This window comes from Mesocricetus auratus, unplaced genomic scaffold, assembly GCF_017639785.1.
Source record: "Mesocricetus auratus isolate SY011 unplaced genomic scaffold, BCM_Maur_2.0 Super-Scaffold_100015, whole genome shotgun sequence".
NCBI lineage: Eukaryota > Metazoa > Chordata > Mammalia > Rodentia > Cricetidae > Mesocricetus > Mesocricetus auratus.
The window spans coordinates 31794380-31814015 of NW_024429198.1; the positions used below are offsets into that span (position 1 = coordinate 31794380).

Below are 19636 nucleotides of genomic sequence, written 5' to 3' on the forward strand. Positions count from 1 at the left end.
AGTCTTGATCACATAGCAAGAAGCAAATGCCTTTGGACAGCTGTTCACTGCTTTGTGGTTCACCAAGGGCTTCCCACAGTACCATGCCTGTGGGAAGGATGCTGACACTCAGGAGGGCTTGTAAGCACTTGTCCCTGTTTGCTCTCCTGCCTGGGATTCAAGGACCCAAAGCCCAGCTTGTGATTTCAGCCCAGCTGCAGGCACACCACCCTCTGGCTACACCAGGGCAATTTAAAAGCTTATAACCCTAAATGCATCGAGGAAGTGGAAGTGGGGGCCCCCACCCCCTCTTGGCCTCCAAGTAGCATTGACCCAATTTGGCAGCCCTGTTGGCTTCCCGGCCTTCCACCTTCTCCAGTACGGAGAGTGACTAAAGGAGAGATGGTGGAATCATTTCCAGTCCCCTGACTTTCCTGAGAGTAGTCTGCTGGCTGGGAATGCAGGTGAGACCGGACGTGGCATTTGAGAATGGCCTGGTTCCTGGAAGGGAAACGTTTCTCCTTAACTGATTAGGACTCAGAAGACCTTGAGAGATCCACAGAGGTTAGACGAGCCTCTGCCTCACATTCCTGGCCTTTTACCTGCCTGAGAAGGGTTAGGAATGAGAATGAGGGGACTATACTGGCCAGCAGGAGGGTCCTCCATGCTCCGCTTCCCTCAGAAGGGGCAGGCAGCGTGAACTTTCCATTTCTCCCAGGGTGGTCACAAGAAGATGACTTGGCCCACCTTTCAAAGAATGGCTCAGCCTTCTGCGGGGCTAGAGAGGGAGCAACAGGACTGTCATAGGTGTCAGCTGCCCAGAGTTCCCTCAAAAACAGCTCACACTGGTTTCTCAGATAGCTCGCAGCTCCAAGAATGTCCATTGTAATGATAACCAGTCAGAGCCACTATCCCTGAAGCTTTGTGATTAGGGACCTGAGGGGTACAGATTTCATGCCACCAAATCATGGACGCCATTGTGGGCCTTGCTCCTTGATGCCTTCCCCTGATGGCCTGCCTCCTGTAGTCTCTCTCAGAGAGCCTCTACTTCTACTGCCAGGTTCATTGTCACATCCTGGTCACCTGTGCATGGTGTCCCTTACAGAGATAGCGTTGCATTTCTTACTTTTTCTCTTTGTGGTCACAGGATCACCCACACTGTGGATGGCGCCCACTCTACTCCCCATACTCTCTTCCTGTGTCTCTCAAAAGACAGCGTCATTGCATGCCATGAGCTCCCACCGTACCTGGAAGGACCCTTCCGTGTGGTGGTGTCTTCTCCAGACACCTTATCTCTCTAACGGTCACCACAGAATCACATTCTCTGTGTTCAGGGTTCTTCTAAGTGACCTTGGGAAGTGAGTATTCCTGACATCTACATCCTTACCAGGCCACTGCATACCTGATCATGGCCTGCCTACCTCTACTTCAGGGACTTAAGATTATTCAGTTCCTCCATAATCTAAAGACTATGTTGTCACATGTAAGCATACTTGTGTCTTCACACACCAGACGCTCCCACGGCTCTGTGCCTGTCTCCTTGCTGGAAGGCTCACCTGGTACTATGAACTCAGCCCTTCTGCTTTTTCCTCTTACTCCTGTTGAATCCAGCTCCATGGAGTACCTTTGCCATGGTAGCATTGCTAGACTGCCCCTTGTATGACTGTTCTGATCTAGGGGTTCAAGAAGGTCAGCTAAAGGACCTGCTATCAACCTTAGGGCTAACGTCTTCCCAGACTTATAGACATCTCAGGCTTTTGTTGGAAAACAGATCTTCTCCAGGGTGGATGGCAGATCTCAAACAACCATTTGAGAGTCTGGGTCATCTCCAATCTCAGTAGGACTGGATAGAACCAAGGCGGTCCCGGGACACTCATGCTGTTCTCATTGCCTTACCTATAACCAACAGTAATGCATACCTCAGCCATCCCAGGGGAGACCGTGCCCAGTCTTGACCCTGCTAGAGCCCTTGACCTCCAGGCCCCACCCACAAGCCTGCTGTAGCCCAGAAGAGATGTTGGTAAAGGAGCATGGGTGCAGAGGATGGAAGGGACCCAGGGTTACAAGGCAGTGAGGGGTCTGACATCCAGAATGAACCTGCCTCCAGGCTCAGCCTCTTTTTAGATACCTGCTTCTCACAGAGTATAGCTACCCAAGAGATGAAGTCAGCCACTGGTCCTTAACTTGGTCACAGAAGCAACAAGCAACAGACAATGGTCATGTGGAGAGGCAATAGGTAGACCCTCCAGATTCCTTATGGGGTGATAAGAAACATGTAACACAGTCCCACTCTCTGAGTTCTGTCTGCATCCAACAAGCAATGTATGCTGCTCTCTAGTATGAAGGTAAGGGTTTTGTCAAGAAAAAGTTATCTAGATGCAGCTCTGCCCTGGTGAGCGTGTATGAGGGCTACAGACAGAGACCCAGGCTCTCTGGCTTTCTGTCCCACCCATTTTCTCCTTTTACATATCTGACACCCTCAGTCCAGCATGCTTGTGGGATGGAAGGGTATCAGGATGCTATGACAGAATAGCCTGTCCTAGCCCTGTCATAATACCCATATATGACTGACTCTATGGACAAGTTTAACAAGCTCAAAGGTCAGCACAGTATGTCTTACCCCATGCTGCAGACACTGGGCTATTAGTCAGCGGGAGAGCTGTCCGGCAAAGTAGGCTCACAGCCAATAGGATCTGTGCCATTCACAATATGTTCTCCTTCTTTGGGAAGGCTGGGGAGACACTCATAGAATCCCTTCCTAGGGATACTGGAAGAAGCTTCACTGGCAGAGATAGGAAGCCCTAATGGAGAAGAGTCAGGACACCTGATGATGGCCCAGTGACAGACAGGTGGGGACAACCCAACTACCTGTCAGTGTAATCTCAACCTGTGTCATAGTCTGCCTCTTCAATGTCGTCTTGAGGCTTCTCTCCCTGGCTGGCCTGGCTGGAATTTTGAAATGCACTATGCCAAGAAAATAAAAAAACAAAAACAACAAACAAACAAACAAACAAAAACCTCCTTGTAAGCCTGGCCCTCAGGTAGTTTCACCATCTGCACCACATTCTCTTGGAAACGGAAAGCTGTGTTGTTGAACTGGAGGCCAGATCACAGAGGCATAATCTGTGGTGTATCTCCTGGAGAATCCCTTCTTTGTGGTTGCCAACACTGGACCATCAGGAAAGCAATGGGTGGTCCCTAGCACTAGGCTTCCTCCTTTGGAGTTGCTTCCATTCCAGTGTTGCCAAACTTCCTCAAAGCCAGGCAGTGCATGTCCCTATACCTGTGAGGTTCCTGCCCTTTTGTGGCCCTCTGACTGTGATGTCTAGCGTACCCACCCGGAGGATTCTTGGCCTTCACAGTCACACCTAGCAACTGGCTCCTTCTCAGTCAAGGTCACCCTGAGGCTTCCCCGTGTGTGTCTTCCTCACTCAAGCTGTCTAGGTCTGCAATGTGTCTGGGCTCCTAGAAATGCCCTTGCTTGGCCTCAGCAATCCACAGTGTTCTGTAGGGCCCACTAGACAGATGGCTTCACTGAGTTCTCTCTGACCATTCTGGGTTGATCTCCCCAGATCACTCGATCACTCTAGCTCACTGTTGTCCTGACCTACCTGCCACAGGCATGGCTGTCATCTTCATTATTGTAGATGAAATTTTATCATGTCTGGATGAATCCAGAGTAAACTGCAAACTTGGAGTTTAGGAGAGAAACTGGATTATTTGGAGGAGAGGCTGGGAGGGTCCAAAGGTTGGAGGATACCTCTGAAAGCTGAAACCTTCATCACGAAAAGACCCTGAGGCTGAGACATACTGGCTGGAAACCATGAAGACAGGTGGAAGGCAGGGCAGGAGGTAGAGGGCAATGGAATCCTGCTCCAGCTTGGGAACCACATGTAACCCTGAACGAACTGATTTGGGAGAGCTTGTTAAAGAGAATTGGAAGGTGGAGACTGAATACTTGCAAAGAGAGAGGAGGGGACCATTTGCAGCTGGTGTCATGGTAAATTATATAAGTGAGGAACTTGGGCTGGGTTGACGCTTTTCTTTCCGCTTCAAACAGACCCTTTGCAGGTTAAGTGTAGAGATAGTGACTGGGTCCAAGGTAGTGATATCTCCACAGTTCAGCATTGTTCAGAAGCAGGGAAGGAACAGCTTCATGGGAACTGAGGGAGGGCTCTGGTGGGGAGCATCAGAGGCAGCTTTCCAGGCTGGCCAGTCCTATGTCCCAGGAGCGTAAGACAGGTTCTGCTCACCATTGAACGAAAGCTGTTGTAGCTAGTGGCACATGGCATCCTGTATCATAAACATTAATTAGAACAAGTTAATATATAATTCCACACCCTTCAGTATCTCATCGATGCCAGAGCTATTGTTCGATAAGGATTTAATGAGGAGGAAAACTGATAAGAGCCTTCTCTCATTGTGAGACGCCAAGGTCATGAGGGAAGGGAGCCAATGGCCCCTGACAACACACCAGGGAAGAGTGTGGAGCTACCTAAGTCTTGTTCCTCTGTCTGCACCCACCACACTGGGCGGCCGCCCACTTTGGGATTCTTTGAACCTATCCCTATTGGGAACTCTTCTGGAGATTGTATTACTGATGTTATCTCATACCATTGTCCACCCAGTCTCAGGCCACGGTGAAGCACTCACTTACATGAGCAACCGTCACAGGAGCCCAGGCTGAGTCAGGTCTTCCTGCCTACAGAAGCCCCTTTTCTCACCACAGTTATTCAGTTCCTGGGCCAGTAGCTCCCTTCCTGCAGGCAGGTTCTGGCAGGAAAATAGTCTGCCATAAACTGGGCCCCGCCCTGCCTGTTCCGAGAGTATGGGAGATGCCTGGGTGCTATGGTAGACGTATGGGCTACAGAGAGACGTAGCTGACAGTAGAGAAGGAGACGCTCTGGGGGAAGGTGTTCTGCCCCTTCCCAGGGCCCAGAGGAATTCATCTTAGGGAAAGGAGCTGAAGAGAACTCTCTTCAACTCTGCCCTTCTGCCATGATCGTTCCATCAGTGAAGTCGCTTGGTGCCAAACTAAATAGTCCTTGGTTCAGGAGGTAGGGGGCTGTAAACTCTTTCTTTAGGAAGGGAGGCAGAGCCCCTGGTAGCACCTCTGATATAGGAGGGAGGAGTGGGAATTTATGTTCAGGCAACAACAAATAAAAAGAGAACAGATTCATGAGTCTGGTACCACAGAGTCAGCTCCTGCCTAAGGTCTTTAAGTTGAAGAGGTTGAAGCAAAATTCCTGTTTATTTCCTAGATCACACATACACCAGCACACACATGCTTTGACATGCTCTGTTTCAGACAACTAGTCCTAAGGACAGTCTCCTTGTAGATGCAGTTGAGGATTGGCTCAACGCCCTGCCCTATCCCGTTATAACTCCTGTGCTCAGGCTAGTGGTCAAAGCTGCTTCACAACAGGGATGGCCCCTCACTGCTATTGGATGCTCTGATATCTGGCTCAGTTGACTGTAGCCATTATGGGCTTCATGAGCCTAGATTTAGGAATTCCTGAAAACAAACCTAGAAGAAAATATTCTGGTGCCCTGTAATCACCAGCCAATCCAAACCATAGCTGGTACAACCTTGAAACGTGGATTGTGCTTTGGGAACTTGTGGCATTAACCGAGAAGCAACATGACTCTTCAGCAAATATTTAGTCACTTGGCCAACCATAGCCGGAATGAAGTCAGAAGAGGCTGTGACCTGTGCATAGTTGCCTGCCTATGCACACCTGGCAAGTCAAGCTTGCACCCAGTGACATCACAAAGGTGTGTGTGGTGGACCAGTGATCCTTCTGTTCTCCATATATGTCCATATGCTTCTAAGGGACAACCGGGACTCCTGAACCCTACCCCAACCCCCATGTAATGTCTCTGGTGTGCCGACTACTGGTTTGAGGAACATGAACCACTCATGGCAGGGCACTAGGTAGGTTGAGAATCTGTGTTGAAGCTGGGGACAATGACCATGGTCTGTGTCTTAGACACTGTTTTATTTCTGTGACGAGACACCATGACCAAATCGGCTGTTAGAAGAGAAAGCACTTATGGGGACTTGCTTGCAGTTGCAGAGGTTTAGCCCGTTATTATCAGGGAGGGAAGCATGACAGCCTGCAGGCAAGCGCTGGAGCAGTAGCTGAGAGCTACATCCTGATCCATAGGCAGAGAGAGACTCTGGGCTTTGATGAGCTTTGGAAACCTCAAAGACCACCATTAGTGACCTACTTCCTTAAACAAATCTACACCTCGAAATCCTTCTAATCCTCTCAAATATTGCCACTTCCTGGTGACTAAGCATCCAAATATACCAGCCTATGGGAGCCATTATTATTCAAACCACTACATTCCACTTCTGGGCCCCTTAGGCCTGTACCCACATCATAATGAAAAAAAATGCATCAGTACAACTTTAAAAGTCCCCACATTCTATCACAGTCTCAATGTTGTTTAAAGGTCCAAAGTTCTAAGTCTCTTTTGAGACTCATGACAACCTATTAACTGTAACCCCCTGTAAATTTTAAATGAAAAACAGATCACATGCATTTGACATACAATAGCACAGACTATGCATTCCAAAAGGGAGGAAAGGGAGAACAGTAAGGAAGTACTGGACCAAATTAAAACCAAAAACCAGCATCTTTGTATCTCATGGCAAAGTGCTCTTCAGATCTCTAACACCTTTCAGCTTTGTTGACTGCAGCTTACCTCTGTCTCTTGGGCTGGTTTTACACCCAGTTGTAGCTCTTCTTGGTAGGTATCCCATGAATATAGCATCTCCAACATTTTGGGATCTCTAACACAATCCAGACTTCACCATTACAACTTCATGCAATGATCTTTCTGGACCTCCATGCAGAGATACCCGTCACACTCTGACCTCAACAGTTTTCCTTAGCCATGGAGGAAGAATCTGCAACCCCTTTCTCATATTGGGGATGGAGCTTTGTTCCTTAGCTCAGTTACATTTCATTAGCGTTCTGTTGTTGATGGGTTCTTTCATTGCTTAAGTTTTTCTTCAATTCCATTTCACAAATTGGAAGCTTAGTTGAGAGAGGCCTTGCCCTGAGATAACTATTTCCTTTATTCCATTTAGTATCAGGCTTTTCTTTAAATGTTTCATTTCCTTGAGCACAGGACGTGGCTCCAAGATCACTTTTCCTGGTGTTCCTTTTTTCTTCAAACTGTAGATTTTGTATTTCTCCTTGTCCAGCTTGCTTCTTTTCATTATAGATCTACATAAGAGTGATTACTAATAACCACAAGACAGTGTCAATACTAGACTCTATTGAAATCTTTTCTGTCAATGTCATTAATCCAAAACTCTTCTATCTATTCTTAGAGATTTTTATGAAGGGAAAAATCAAACACATTCTTTACCAAAATATGACAAGAATGGTTTCTAGGCCACTTACTAATATTCTTTGCTTCTGAAACCTCTGGATCTGGGCCATTATAATTTACATTACTTTTAGCATGACTGTTTTCCATCTTCCTACTAGAATGACTCATTAAATCCCTGCCTAAAGCACTTAACTAGTTTCCTAGTCCAAAGTTCCAAAGTATTCAGTATTCCTCCAAACAAAAGCATGGGTAGGCCTATCACAGCAATACCCGACTCTTTGGTACCAACTTTTGTCTTAGTCACTGTTCTAATCATATGAAGAGGCAGCATGATCAAGGCAACTATCAGGGCAGAAAGCACTTAATCGGGGGCTTACTTAAAGTTTTAGAGGTTTAGTTCATTATCACCATGGCAGGGATCATGGTAGTATGCATAGTGCTGGAATAGTAGCTGAGGGCTACATTCTGACCCACAGGCAAAGAGAGAGACTCTGGACTTGGCATGGGCTTTTGAAACCTCGTAGCCAACTCCCACACCATGATACACTTCCTTCAACAAAGCAACACTGTCTAATCCTTCTAATCCTTTCAAATATTGCCACTCTCTGGTGACTAAGCACCCAAATACATGAGCCTATGGGAACCATTCTTATCCAAATCACCACAGTCTGTGACCAACCAATGACTAACAGAACATTGCCATTAGTGCTATGGAATGAATAACCTAATTCATTGTCCTTGTCATGACTGTCTCTAGTAGCTTGCCACCCCTTGTCTATCTGCTAACTGCAGCTCAACAGGGTGAGCGGATTATATTGGCCAAGCTCCATGTTAGCCTTGAACTTGAAAGGTAGTTCATTACAAACAGCCTTCTGTGCCTGTGAAACGCTCTCATAGGACTCATACTCAGGGTGCCATTTACCCAATTTGCCTTCACTGAGCCTACATTCTTGATTTTTTTTCCTAGAGTAGGTAGCTACAAACTTATTGTCCTTACATTTGGCAGATACAGTATAGATTCCCCAGGCCCTTGGCATGGGCAGAATCCCTGCCTCTTACTGACAATGCCCAAGGCATACACAGCAGAGGGTGGGTATCAGGGCTGGATGGGGTGTAGACCACTGGCTCTGCGACCCAGTGGCCCTAGGCCAGCCACCAAAACCTTCAGCTTCCTGGCTTTAAAATGGGATTAGAAATACAATGTGAATGCCAGGCCAGCCTGCCTTCATGGTTCCCAAGGGTATCAAATGAAACCCAGGTGAGGGTACATAAGGGGGTGCCAGCCTGGGGATGTTGTTGTTTTTCTGTGTATTTAATACCAGTCTCTAAATAGGGAAACTCACAGACAGAACAATGAGTGCATTCATGTGCAGACAAGCACAAAGGGCCATCCATGTGGCCTGCTACAGGGGCCCACAGCAGCCGGTGCTGTAGGAGACAGGGAGCACTGGTGGGTGTTCAGTTCAAGGAGGGCACATTCCTTGCCAGCAGTCCCTTACCTCTTGCACAGTGAGAGCAGCCGGGCTGTGCCCATAAGGGCAGATGCTGAAGAGAGACCCTGAGAGATATTCTTACCAGGGAGCTGCTGCTGAGCTATAGTAGAAATGAGAATCCATGCAATGTGTGTTCAGACACTCGGACACTAGGGCAGTATGGCTAGGGTAGGGGTTATGTGTCATCTGAAGAGGCCACTTCACTCCGGGAAGGGAATATACCCCACACCCAAGCCCAAGGAAAACACCCTTGTTTTCACAAGCTGAAATAGTGGAAGCATGAGATTGATCTTTGAAAATATTATTCCTGAAATATAAACTCAACAGCTGGTGTTCCTGGCAGTAAGGCTTCAAATCTGGTCCCTGGTGCGCCCCTCCCCTCCGTTTAAGATGCCAGGGGAGGCATTTCTGAATGATGTTTTGCACAGCAGATCTTGAAAGCGGTCTCTTCCTCCTTCAACTGCAAGAATCTCCTTGCCCAGGTGGGCTGCCCAGGAGGGGAGAGGCTCCCACACCCTCTCCAGGGCCACTAAATGGTGACTCAGATGGTGCTGGCAGCCTAATCCTCCCTCGGGATTACACTCCATAAACCCGCAACTCCTGGTTCTGGGAAGAAGTCAGGGTTTATGTCCAGCACGACCATGTCACCTTTATAACCCAATTGACCTAAGCCCAGCCAGGGCTTGCCCAGGACAGCCTGTACCCACCTGGGGTGAGAGCATGGCCGAGTTCCTCCTTCAAGGTCTCAGGTGGGTCAGGGTGGGGCTGCACAATTGCACTAATGATGGATTAGGTCCTCTTCTGCTGGAGAGAAAGCAGGAGACGGGGTGAAGCAGGGTCTCAGGAAGGGCCAGCTCCAGCCTGAGCTGTGTACATCCCACAGGGTTCTCAGACCCAGCCGCACAGGGAAGGCTGGCTGGCAGCCCGCTTACTGTCCCCTGGAATGAGTGGCTCAGTCGGTATTCCTCTCCTTTCCCTGCTTGAGTTGGGCTAGTGTGTGGAGTCCCACGTCTATAGTCCTTGAATGTGATGACAGATTTTTAAGGACAAGTCTGTGGGGTTGGAAGGAGGCAAGGGGCCCTTGTGTGCTGGGACATGGAGTCCTTCCCCAGAAACTATTCTGTGCCACCAGGGTCTGGCATGAGTGACATTCCAATCTGAAAGGCTAATGTGTGCAAATGAGTTGTGTTCTGGCTTCTGCCTAGGAATTCCCCACCCTTCCACAACTGCAGACATTCCTCTCTGAAAAATTTCCACCCTCTGCTGAGCAACTTTGATGCTGCCCCTGCTTTCGGGGTCTGCCGCTCCCTTTGGCTTAGGTGATGCTTTTCTCTTCCATGTGGACAGAGCCCTTGGCAGTAGTGGCCAGGAACATAAGGCTTGGGGTCTTCCCTGAGGCCCTTTGTCTGCTGTCCTTTTCTAGGCCTTTGGAGTGCAGATCTGGGTCAGAGACTCTGTTAGCAAAAGTCTCTAGTCCCTTTCCCAGTATTCCAAGAGGCCTTCCAAACCAGGCGTGTGGCCAGATTCCTTCTTACTCTGATTGCTCTAGGCTTGGTGGGCAACCAACTGGTTCATTTACCTGTTGCGGTTCCCACCAATCCAAATCAGCATATGCTGGAAGCAAACCAGAGGAATGACATGACGGTGAAGATGACATTACAGGGGCTGCGGCTTGCCGTCCCCACTGCAGCCCTTCCCTGCCCGAGCTTCTGATGGAGAAGTGGTGTCCACCCTGTTCCTGGGGGCGGCCTCTTCTCACTTTCCAGAGGATAGCTTTGTTACCTCAACAAGTTGCCCTGGTACTGAGGGCAGTGGTCTAACTGGGGACTCACTTAAACTGGTTCCCTGTGGATTTGCAACACACTGTGATGTGGAAGCCTGCTGCCAGACTTTAGCCTCTGCTGTACTCAAGAATGCCACTGGTGACAAACGCATGATCATTTTTACAGCTTGCTACTGGGATCTCTGGACTTGTTCCAATGAACAAAAGTGTCATTCATCAGGGAAACCCCCCTGCATTCTTAAGAAAGGCTATCAGGAGTGATTCAGAAAACAAAGCTGCACAAATATTTGTTATAAACGGAGCTCATCCCGGCATCCAGGGGTCCTTGCTGGGCCCAGAGGACGGGCTCTCTTCATGTGCATGGTGCTCCTAAGACAGTGCCGCCCTAAACCCTTTAGCACACACCGTATCAGACATAGACAAAGTCCAGCAGCCTTTCTCTGCTGGGCCTATTGTCATCCAGCTTTTCAAGGCTTAAGACCATTGATCTCTAGACAAGGCAGGGGCCCTTGACAACCGGACAGCTGCACTTTTCAGGCCCAAGGGGACTTGGCCATTTTCCAGCACCCTGGGTTGTTCCTGTCTCTGGAGCCTTCTCCTTGACTGATAGGGGAGCTGCATGTCACTCCCGCTCCAGGAGGTCTGAAGTACAGGAGGTGGGTTGGCACTGCCTGCTGCGGTCATGACCGCCATCGGGCATCTTCCAAGGGTGCAACACAAATGCAGAGAAGGCCTCTTGATCTCCTTGAAACACACACACAGGGAACAGCTAAAGCTGGAGGACAGAATCAGCTCTTGTCCAAGAGAGGTGGGATCCGGGCCCAGCCAGGTTCACAGCACCCTTCTCTCATACCAGGCTTCCGTTCAGGAGTATATGGGGACTGCCCTCCCTTTCTGCTTCAAAATGAGAAGTCCAAACGGGAGCCAAGATCTCAGATTTTTCTCCAGAAGGGTTAGAGCTGCACAAAAGAATTGGTTGTATGGGTGATCCGTTAACGGCAGCTAACCAGAGTGGAGAGGCTTGGCTTGTAACAGTGACCAAGTGCTGGGCCTCCAAAACTGGTAAGCCACCTGAGAGCAACTGAGACAGCAGGCTGGATATGCAACACCACAGTCAGCCTGGTATCCAGTAGTAAACCCCATGAAGACTTTGCAGTCAATGACTTCTCCTCATACAGAGTGGAATGGGAAATGCAGAGGGGTGGGACATTTTTGTGATGCCCCTCTCCTGAGACACCAGGCCTGCTTGTTTTCAGTCTGCTCCCACTAGCTACACTTGCTTATGGGTGTTTCTAGGGGCCCTGCAGACCGCATGATGGTTCTGGTCCTCAGCCAAGCCCACAGTTAAAAGAGCTGCCTTATCTTCAGTGTGATTAGTGGCGTGCCCCCCATACCAGGAAACATAAGAATAGAATCAGGATCAGGATTTCAGTGATGAAGCAGATGCACGAGACCAGCCTGCAAGACCAGCCTGAATCTGGTTGGACATACTTCAAAGATCCTGAGGGTCTTTGGGACCCAGAAGGGAATCAGAGGAAAATGTCTGAATGATAACCAAAGCGTGTGACTTGGGAGACATCAATTCCACCAAGTTTTGTGTAAACAAGACCTAGAGCACAGCAGTGCGGAGAGGAGGACCAACCCCCCCCCCCGCGGGTGAAGGTGGACATTTGGCTTTCTGCAAACATCACAGTGTGCCCATACCAACTAACCCTAAGGTGAGGTCAATAGGCCATATAACTTATATAAGAAAGTTGTGCCTGCATGGTGGTGATTTGCCTGTGAGTTCTTTGGTAATTTGGTATATTCCCTTCCTTCTTCTCAAAGCACAGTTTCAGAACAGGAGATTCAACGGAGACAGCGGAATGCATAGAAGGCTGGAGGTACCTACTATGCCCCTGTTCTCATGCTTCCTCTGCTGCTTGGAGACACCAGTTCATCTTCTGCTTGTCAGGGTAGAGGAATTACTTTTTTCCAGTTTGCAAGCTGTCCTGCCTGCCTGTCCAGCTTGGCCACAGCTTGCTGAGTTTTTTATCTACTAAATGCAGTTTGGTGACTTTGTGCCCCAGTCCAGTTTGTAGAATAATTTAGGCCCTGTTCTTTCCCATAGTGGGTTAGCCTGAAGACAGTTGGGCACCCTGCCACTTGAGGTCAGATTAGGAATGAGTCCCAGGCCCATAGGACCCTTTTCTAGAAGGCCCTCACAGTCTTGGCTGCACTACAGCCAAGATCTGTGTGGCTCTCTCCCATAGGGGAGTAGACATGTGGGGAGCGAACCCAGGGGCCATGAAAGAGAGGGGTACATAATGATGGCCCATGTGCTGGCCTAGTCCCTATGGGAATCAAATCTAGCAAGGAAGAAAGCTGAAAATCCCACGGAGATGACCAAAAATTAAGAAACTTCTCAAGAAACATGCAGTCTCATGGAGCGGAAGAAGGTGGGTGACAGGTGACACCTGGAAGATGAACAGGTGACAGGAAGAGCAGAATAGGTCTAGGAACTGTGGAAGATGTGGTCCTGAGACCCTGGACACCTACTGTCTCTAACCCCTATTTCAGAATGCCGTGATGTAGAGCTAGAGCAACCTCTATCCTCAGCTCCCCCATGGGATTGGCAACACAACAAATGCCCTGTTGCCCTGAGGTGGCTCTGCTGCTGGGTTAGCCTCTGGTGTACCTAGCCTGATCAGCTCTAAGGTTTCCAAGGATCCAGGGCCACACACCCCTGTAACAGCAGCCTGCCCTTCTCAGGCCTATGTGATGCAGGCTGAAGGAGAATACAGATCAAGTATTCAGAGTGACTCTCCTGAAAGTTCCAGACTGGGCAAAGGCCCAGGCTTGAGCAGGAAGTGTCAAAGACACTAAGAGGCAGACCTGAAACCATGATGCTCATTTGTTTTTGAGAAATGCAATTTGCAATTGCATGCTAGCAACCAAAAAAATAAAAAGATAAAGGTAACAACAATTCTGCCTTGAGTGGTGATTTGGATTTTGTTTCCTGGAAGAGCTCCCAGGTGGACCTCTTCGAACTCTAAGTTCTTGGCACCCAGTGGGCATCTTCAATACACAGCCCACGAAGGGAGGCCAGGGAAAGCTCTGTAACAAACCCTTCTTCCTCCGAGCTTCTTTTACCCCCAAGGTAATGTGTAAAAGGTTCTCAAACCTCTTGAATTTAGGCTGAAAATTAATCTTTGTCTTTCATGTATTGCCATCAAACAAATAGATTTGCAACTATTTGCTTTATGCACAAGTTTTCACAAACCATGCAAATATAACCAGAAGTTAATAAGTCAAGTAAGATATCATCCACTTTTATTTCCTACATTTTGAAGCTTAGGTGCCTGTGGGTTTATCAGTCCTTCTTGTACTGCTTTTCAATATCTTTGAGGCCCCATTAATCATGGGCCCTCCAGGTGTATACAGGAAATGCCCAAGAGCTACAGAAGGTCTAGGTTACAAGAAGGCTGCACATGCCAGTGTGAGGGAGGAGGGAACCAGCAGCTATCAAATCGCCATAGGGGGTCACTGTTCATAGTTTTCCAAATGTGGGTGCCTGTGGGATGACATAGACTTTCTAAAACCATAGCCTTGCAGAAGAAAAGCAGGCCGTGAGACTTGGCTCCAGTCCACTGATGAGCTGCAACAGCATATACCTATCACGACAGCTTTTGCCATGGCTGGTGTCCATGACCACTGCCTCGCTCTTCTCGGGCACTGGAGTGTGGGAACACTAATTGCTGGAGCACTCTTACCAGTCTGAGGCATGCATACATTCATTCCCAAGTGCCCACAAACCCTGCCACATAGCCAAGTTCACCTGGGCAATGAGTAGTGAATTATGGGTGTGCCTCGCTCTCATCTGTGGCATTGAAGGGGCCCCTTGCTTTCTCTCCTCCACTAAGACATGCTTTCCTTTCTTAGATGGCTTGTTGTGTAAGTGGCACATCACACTAACAGTCAGGGATGGAAGCCGTGTTCATCTTGAGTTCTCCTATGTGCATTGCAGCTCTGTTCAGCTTCTGTTTGAATTGTGTGGGCTCTTGGCTGCAGGCTCTCAGGTTAGGCAGGTGTAGGTAAAATCCTTGGAGGACCACTGAACATCATGAACACACTATTGTCATGGGATCTGACTTTCCTGTGTAATACGTGGAAAGTATCCAGAAAGTAAGCTCCACCTTAGGCTTTATCCAGGAACATCTGAACTGGGAATAGGACTATTCTCATTCTTCTAGCTTTCCTCTGGGACAGGAGGCTGGGAATGTGACTGGGAACAGCAGGTTCAGTTGGACCACATAAACTGGGAACAATTCCAGAAACTCACCATACAAGTTGCCCAAGTAAGCACCAAGACTGCAAACCTGATAGCCAATTACAAAGTTGTGATGTCCTTGTCCTATACTAGTCCCTGTGATTGGCCCAGCCAAAACACCCATCCCCTGCCCCAATACTCATCACCTACCAGTCAACCCTACCATCGCCATGCAAGCCAACACCCATCAGCATAAAACAGGAAGACAAAAACTAAAGCCACTCAGTCCAGTACTTCCCTCCTGGAAGCTCTGACCTATGTGCTTAGCTGCTGTCCTGGGTCCAACCAACAATCACTTGTCTAGTTAGTCTCCCATTCACCCACTCAGTGTTTCATACATGCTACATAGACCAGACACTATTCCAAGTCCTAGGGATCAGCCATGCCACTGCCGCAGCCCCTCACTCTCTGTAGACATTCCACAGAGAGGACAGACAGCACATGGATATATAGTCCAGCAGCTAATGACTGAGCTAAGCTGAGGAGCAAAGCTGGGGTGGGGGGAGTCAGGAGTCCAGCATCAAAACACTAGACACTAGAGCAAGACCTCAGAGAGTGCAGGTAGTGAGCATAGGGGGAAATGTCTAGAGCCCAAGAGAAGGGTGTTACCTCCCTGGGCAAGTAGGGGAGGTGGCATCAGCAAGGGACTGTGGTCTAGGATGGATTGAATCCAGGAAGGACTGGACCTATCCTCTGGGTTGAGTATTCCAACAGGAGGTCCGAAAGGATGTCTGTAAGTCCTGAACAGTGTCTCGCCAAGGCTTTCTAAGGCTTAGATGTGGTTAGAAAAGGAGGTGCCAGGGCCTGTGGTTGAATCGTAGGCTTGGAAGGGGAAAAGGGGGCTTGGGAAGTCAGCTCTCATGGGGAACTAAGATACACAAGTGAATACTTAGATTGCAACCCTGACCAAGGAGGGATTCCAACACCCATGGGCAGAAAGGACATAGGGGGACAAAGGGGGTGTATTCTGTGGCTACAGGTCACGGGTAAGGAGTGCTGTCATGGAGAAGCAGAGTCTCAAGCCATGATGCACAGGATTTAGGTGCTGACAAGCACTGGGTCATGTTATAGAGTGTAAGTCGGCTGGCGGCAGGGCTGGAGGCATCTGTAGCCTGAGAACTCTACTCAGGTGAAGTTGGGCTTCTTGATTGTGACAAAGAAAGAATTTTAGAGAAAGCCAGTGTGAAGCAAAGCTGGGGTTTATTAAAAGATCGTAACAGACCTAGGCATAGGAGTTAACAGAAAGAGGAATCCGTAAAAGGACAGTATATGTATAAAGGACAGTGTAGGTATGCGGGTATGGGATTTTACAGTAGCCATGTATACAGTTTTGGTGGTGACTTCTGAAGTTATATCTTAAAGGATTGCTAAGAAGTTTTTTCCTAAATGAGATTGTAGGGTGGGTTCTAAGGTGCACTAAGTAGGGTTATAGCTGATAAGGTAAAACTGTGCATCACAAAGATTGTGCTGCGGAGTTAAGACATGGCTTTGTGTGTGTGTGTGTGGGGTGTGTGTGTGTGTGTGTGTGTGTTTGAGTCAGGGTCTCGTGCATCCCAAACCAGCCTTAAATTTGCTACACAGCCAAGGCTTGCTTTGAACTCCTTCCTCCACTTCCCAAAAGCTGATAATTTTTTTTCTTTTTCTTCCCCCCCTCTCCCGTAAACAAAGTCTGTAGTCTTATTTGTGAGATTCTCAGAAAGCTGCACACTTGTATGTGGGAGAGGGATTAAAGCCATATATGCTTAGACATCAAACAACATGGCTCGATGCCATTTTAACATTCTTGTTTAATATCACTATATAAAAGGAATATTGTCTCTGTGTATGCAAAGTTCACAGCAACTTTAAATTGTGATGGAATTCTTGACTTTCACTTGGCCAGAGGCTTGAGGATACTCTGGAATGAGAAGTCCTTTTCCTGTCCTGTGTCCCCTTCATTTTCTTTGTCTTTCTATACTCCTTCAAGTTTGCTTAGATGACATGGTGTGATACCGACGGGCTCCAGGTTCTCAATGAAGAGGGGCCTCCTGTGTGTATATCACAGGGTGCAACGAATCGCGAAACTAGCGAAACCATCCGGTTGCTGAGGGGGCCAACATAGGAGAAGCAGGTCCCATTTATCAGGCAGAGTTGGCAGTGACCTGTCTGGGCTCGCGCTGCGCTCTGCGCCCTGGAGGGAAGCAGTTGTCAGTGGGCTGGGTGCCGCTCGACCTAGGGGCGAGCGACCTCGAGGACCTGGAAATCCACAGGCTGCTAGCTCAGGAGTCCCCAGCACCCGGAGAGCCCAGACTTTCCGGCAAGGGCCCAACCGACTAGGTGGGTGTGAGCAGGGCTGGCGGGAGTGCCTCTAACGCTGAACTGTTTGCGTTCACGTGTGCGCAGCGGGGGCGGGAAAGCCCCGCCCTGGAGCGGGAGGGGGCCGCGGGATTAAAGGCCACCCGGGCTGGCGGGGGACCAGACTGTTGTCAGCTCCCGGATAGCGCAGAGCGCTGTGACAGAGAACGCAGGGACTCACCAGAGTGTGCCTGTTGGCTCCCAGAGCCGAGCAGCCGCAATGTGGCACTGGGCTCTGGGACCAGGCTGGAAGCCGCTGCTGGCGCTGGCGCTGGCACTGACCAGCCTGCAAGGGGCGAGGGCCGCTGAGGAGGAACCGAGCCCAGATGGGAGCTTCCAGGTGGTCACCTTCAAGTGGCACCATGTCCAGGATCCATACATCATCACGCTTTGGATCCTCGTGGCCAGCTTGGCCAAAATCGGTAAGTGGCCTGGGTTTTATGGGTCATGGTAGCCCATGACCGAGTCTTAGTCATGCCCTTAGAGTCTGTACCACCTGCTTTGAACGGAATGTATCCTTTTCTGAGGAAGAGGGACATCCAGGGAGAGTTGGTGCCAGTGTTGATTGGAGAAACACACCAGTTAGCTAACCAGTAGGCATCATTACCCCAACACTCGCAGGCTCATAGCGACTGTCCTGCCCAGATCCTTCTCTAGATGCTGCCCTGCTGGATACCTTGGGGTTTGGTTTTGCACGGAGAGAACTTGTAAGAGGCACCGGTGTGAAGTCTCATTCCAGAGAAGTAAAAAAAAAAAAAATGAATGAATGAACGAATGAATGAATGAATGACTTTATCAAATTCAGGGAAACTCATGTTTGTCTGGAGAGGAGGATGGTTCTTCTCTCTCAGCTGGTTCAGTGAATCTGGAAAGTGGATTAAAGGAGTTCCTGGGAAAGTGAGAGGAAGGTCAGACCTCTTAAAAATTTAAAGAGGTCAAAACTTCATTATCATTCTGGAGGTGGTGAGGATGTGGTCCTTGTGGATTTCACTAGACCCCTGTATGAGGAGGTTAAGAGCAGACGCAGACATCCCTAGCCTGCCAGTTTCCTTTGGGGTTCCGGCACAGAAGAGGCAGGAGAGACCCTCCTGTGGCCTGGGAGGAAGCATGCCTCTTTAGCAGGACCAGGGAGGGGCGGGCTACGCAGAGAACATTTAGAGAGCTCAGCGCCTAGTTAGTGATGGTGGCTGCTTCTTCGGGTCTCCTGTCAGTACTTCTTGCTGCCTCTCCCTCCCGTTTGTTTAGCCGTGGCACTTGGTTCTCCTTGCATTTACTGTCTGATTGCGTTTTTCAGTAAGCTCTGTGCTGTCTGTCTCTGCGACCAGGCAGTACTGACTTCTTCATGCAGACCATTAGGGAAGGGCGGGGGAGGGGGGTGTTCCCAGGAAACCCTTTCATCACGCACACCTGCTGCTCCATGGGCTGCAGCATCCCGGTATGTTGAGTGCGTGTGCCTTAGGTGTTATCTAGGAGCTACTCTCTACCCTGGAGTGGAGATTTGGAACCTGGTGTATCAGTTCAGCAGCATCCAGGTTTGTCTGCCATGCCTTGTCCTGGGCCAGCACACTGTCTAAGGAGCAGCCTGATCCCGAAGGGCTGTAGCTATGCATGTCTCTAGGGGACTTGAACTTGTCCCCAGAAGAGCTGGCCGCCAGTCACGAGGATCACCAGTGGACAGGTGCTCTACAGAAGGACATCTCTAGCTTCAATAGTCTAGTGGGCCCAGGTGCTCCTGAATGTCATTCAATTTTACCTCACTCCTGACTTCTAGAACTTACGGAGCTGACCCTTCCCAAGTCCCCAAGGCCTCCTGGTGACTGAGTGTGGCTCTTACTGATCCTTCCAAGTACCTACACAAGATCCTGCTTTGTCCTCCAATGCCCTTCCCTGCTTAAACCTACAGGTGTTGGCCCCTGCTGGCTTACTCCCTTCATTGTACTGCAAGTCACCAGCATATTCAACCAAGAACCTGGGGTCTTTTACCAAGGAGGTTCCTCAAATATAGCTGCATTCTGGGCAGCAGACATTTCCCTCCCTTTCAGACTCCATCAGTCCACAAGATCTCCTCCTCTAAGGACCAAAGCCTCCACCCCCAAGTTGTATCCCGTTCATCCCAACAATAGGCAGTTGCATCAAATCTTCACCAGTGCTAGCTCTCGGGGTAGAGTTGCTCTAATCACACCCTACCAGGCACCTGTTGTCCACACTGAAGGTCCATTGCAGGAGCAAGAAGGGAGAGAGAAGCTGAGAGAAACAATCTGGAAGTTCAGCTCTGCCCTGTCTGCCCTGAAGAACCAACCCTAACCCCAACCCCAACCCCAACCCCAACCCCCAACCCCAACCCCAATCCCAATCCCAACCCTAACCCTAACCAGGCTAGCTCTTGCCTTC

At 49.2% G+C, this 19636-nt stretch overlaps 1 protein-coding gene across 3 annotated transcripts in view; it reads left to right on the forward strand.

The window, feature by feature from the left end:
- The window catches only part of Slc9a3 (solute carrier family 9 member A3), a 75379-nt gene that overhangs the window by 12813 nt on the left and 42930 nt on the right, over positions 1 to 19636 (forward strand). For 2 of the 3 annotated variants that reach the window (XM_040757746.1, XM_040757747.1), the window contains exon 1: positions 17384 to 17667. The exons of the other annotated variant lie outside the window; for it this stretch is intronic. In XM_040757746.1, the coding sequence (XP_040613680.1) occupies positions 17466 to 17667 (202 nt within the window). In that variant the 5' untranslated portion in view covers positions 17384 to 17465. Of the gene's footprint in view, positions 1 to 17383; positions 17668 to 19636 lie in introns of those variants that run through there. 3 annotated transcript variants of the gene reach the window in all.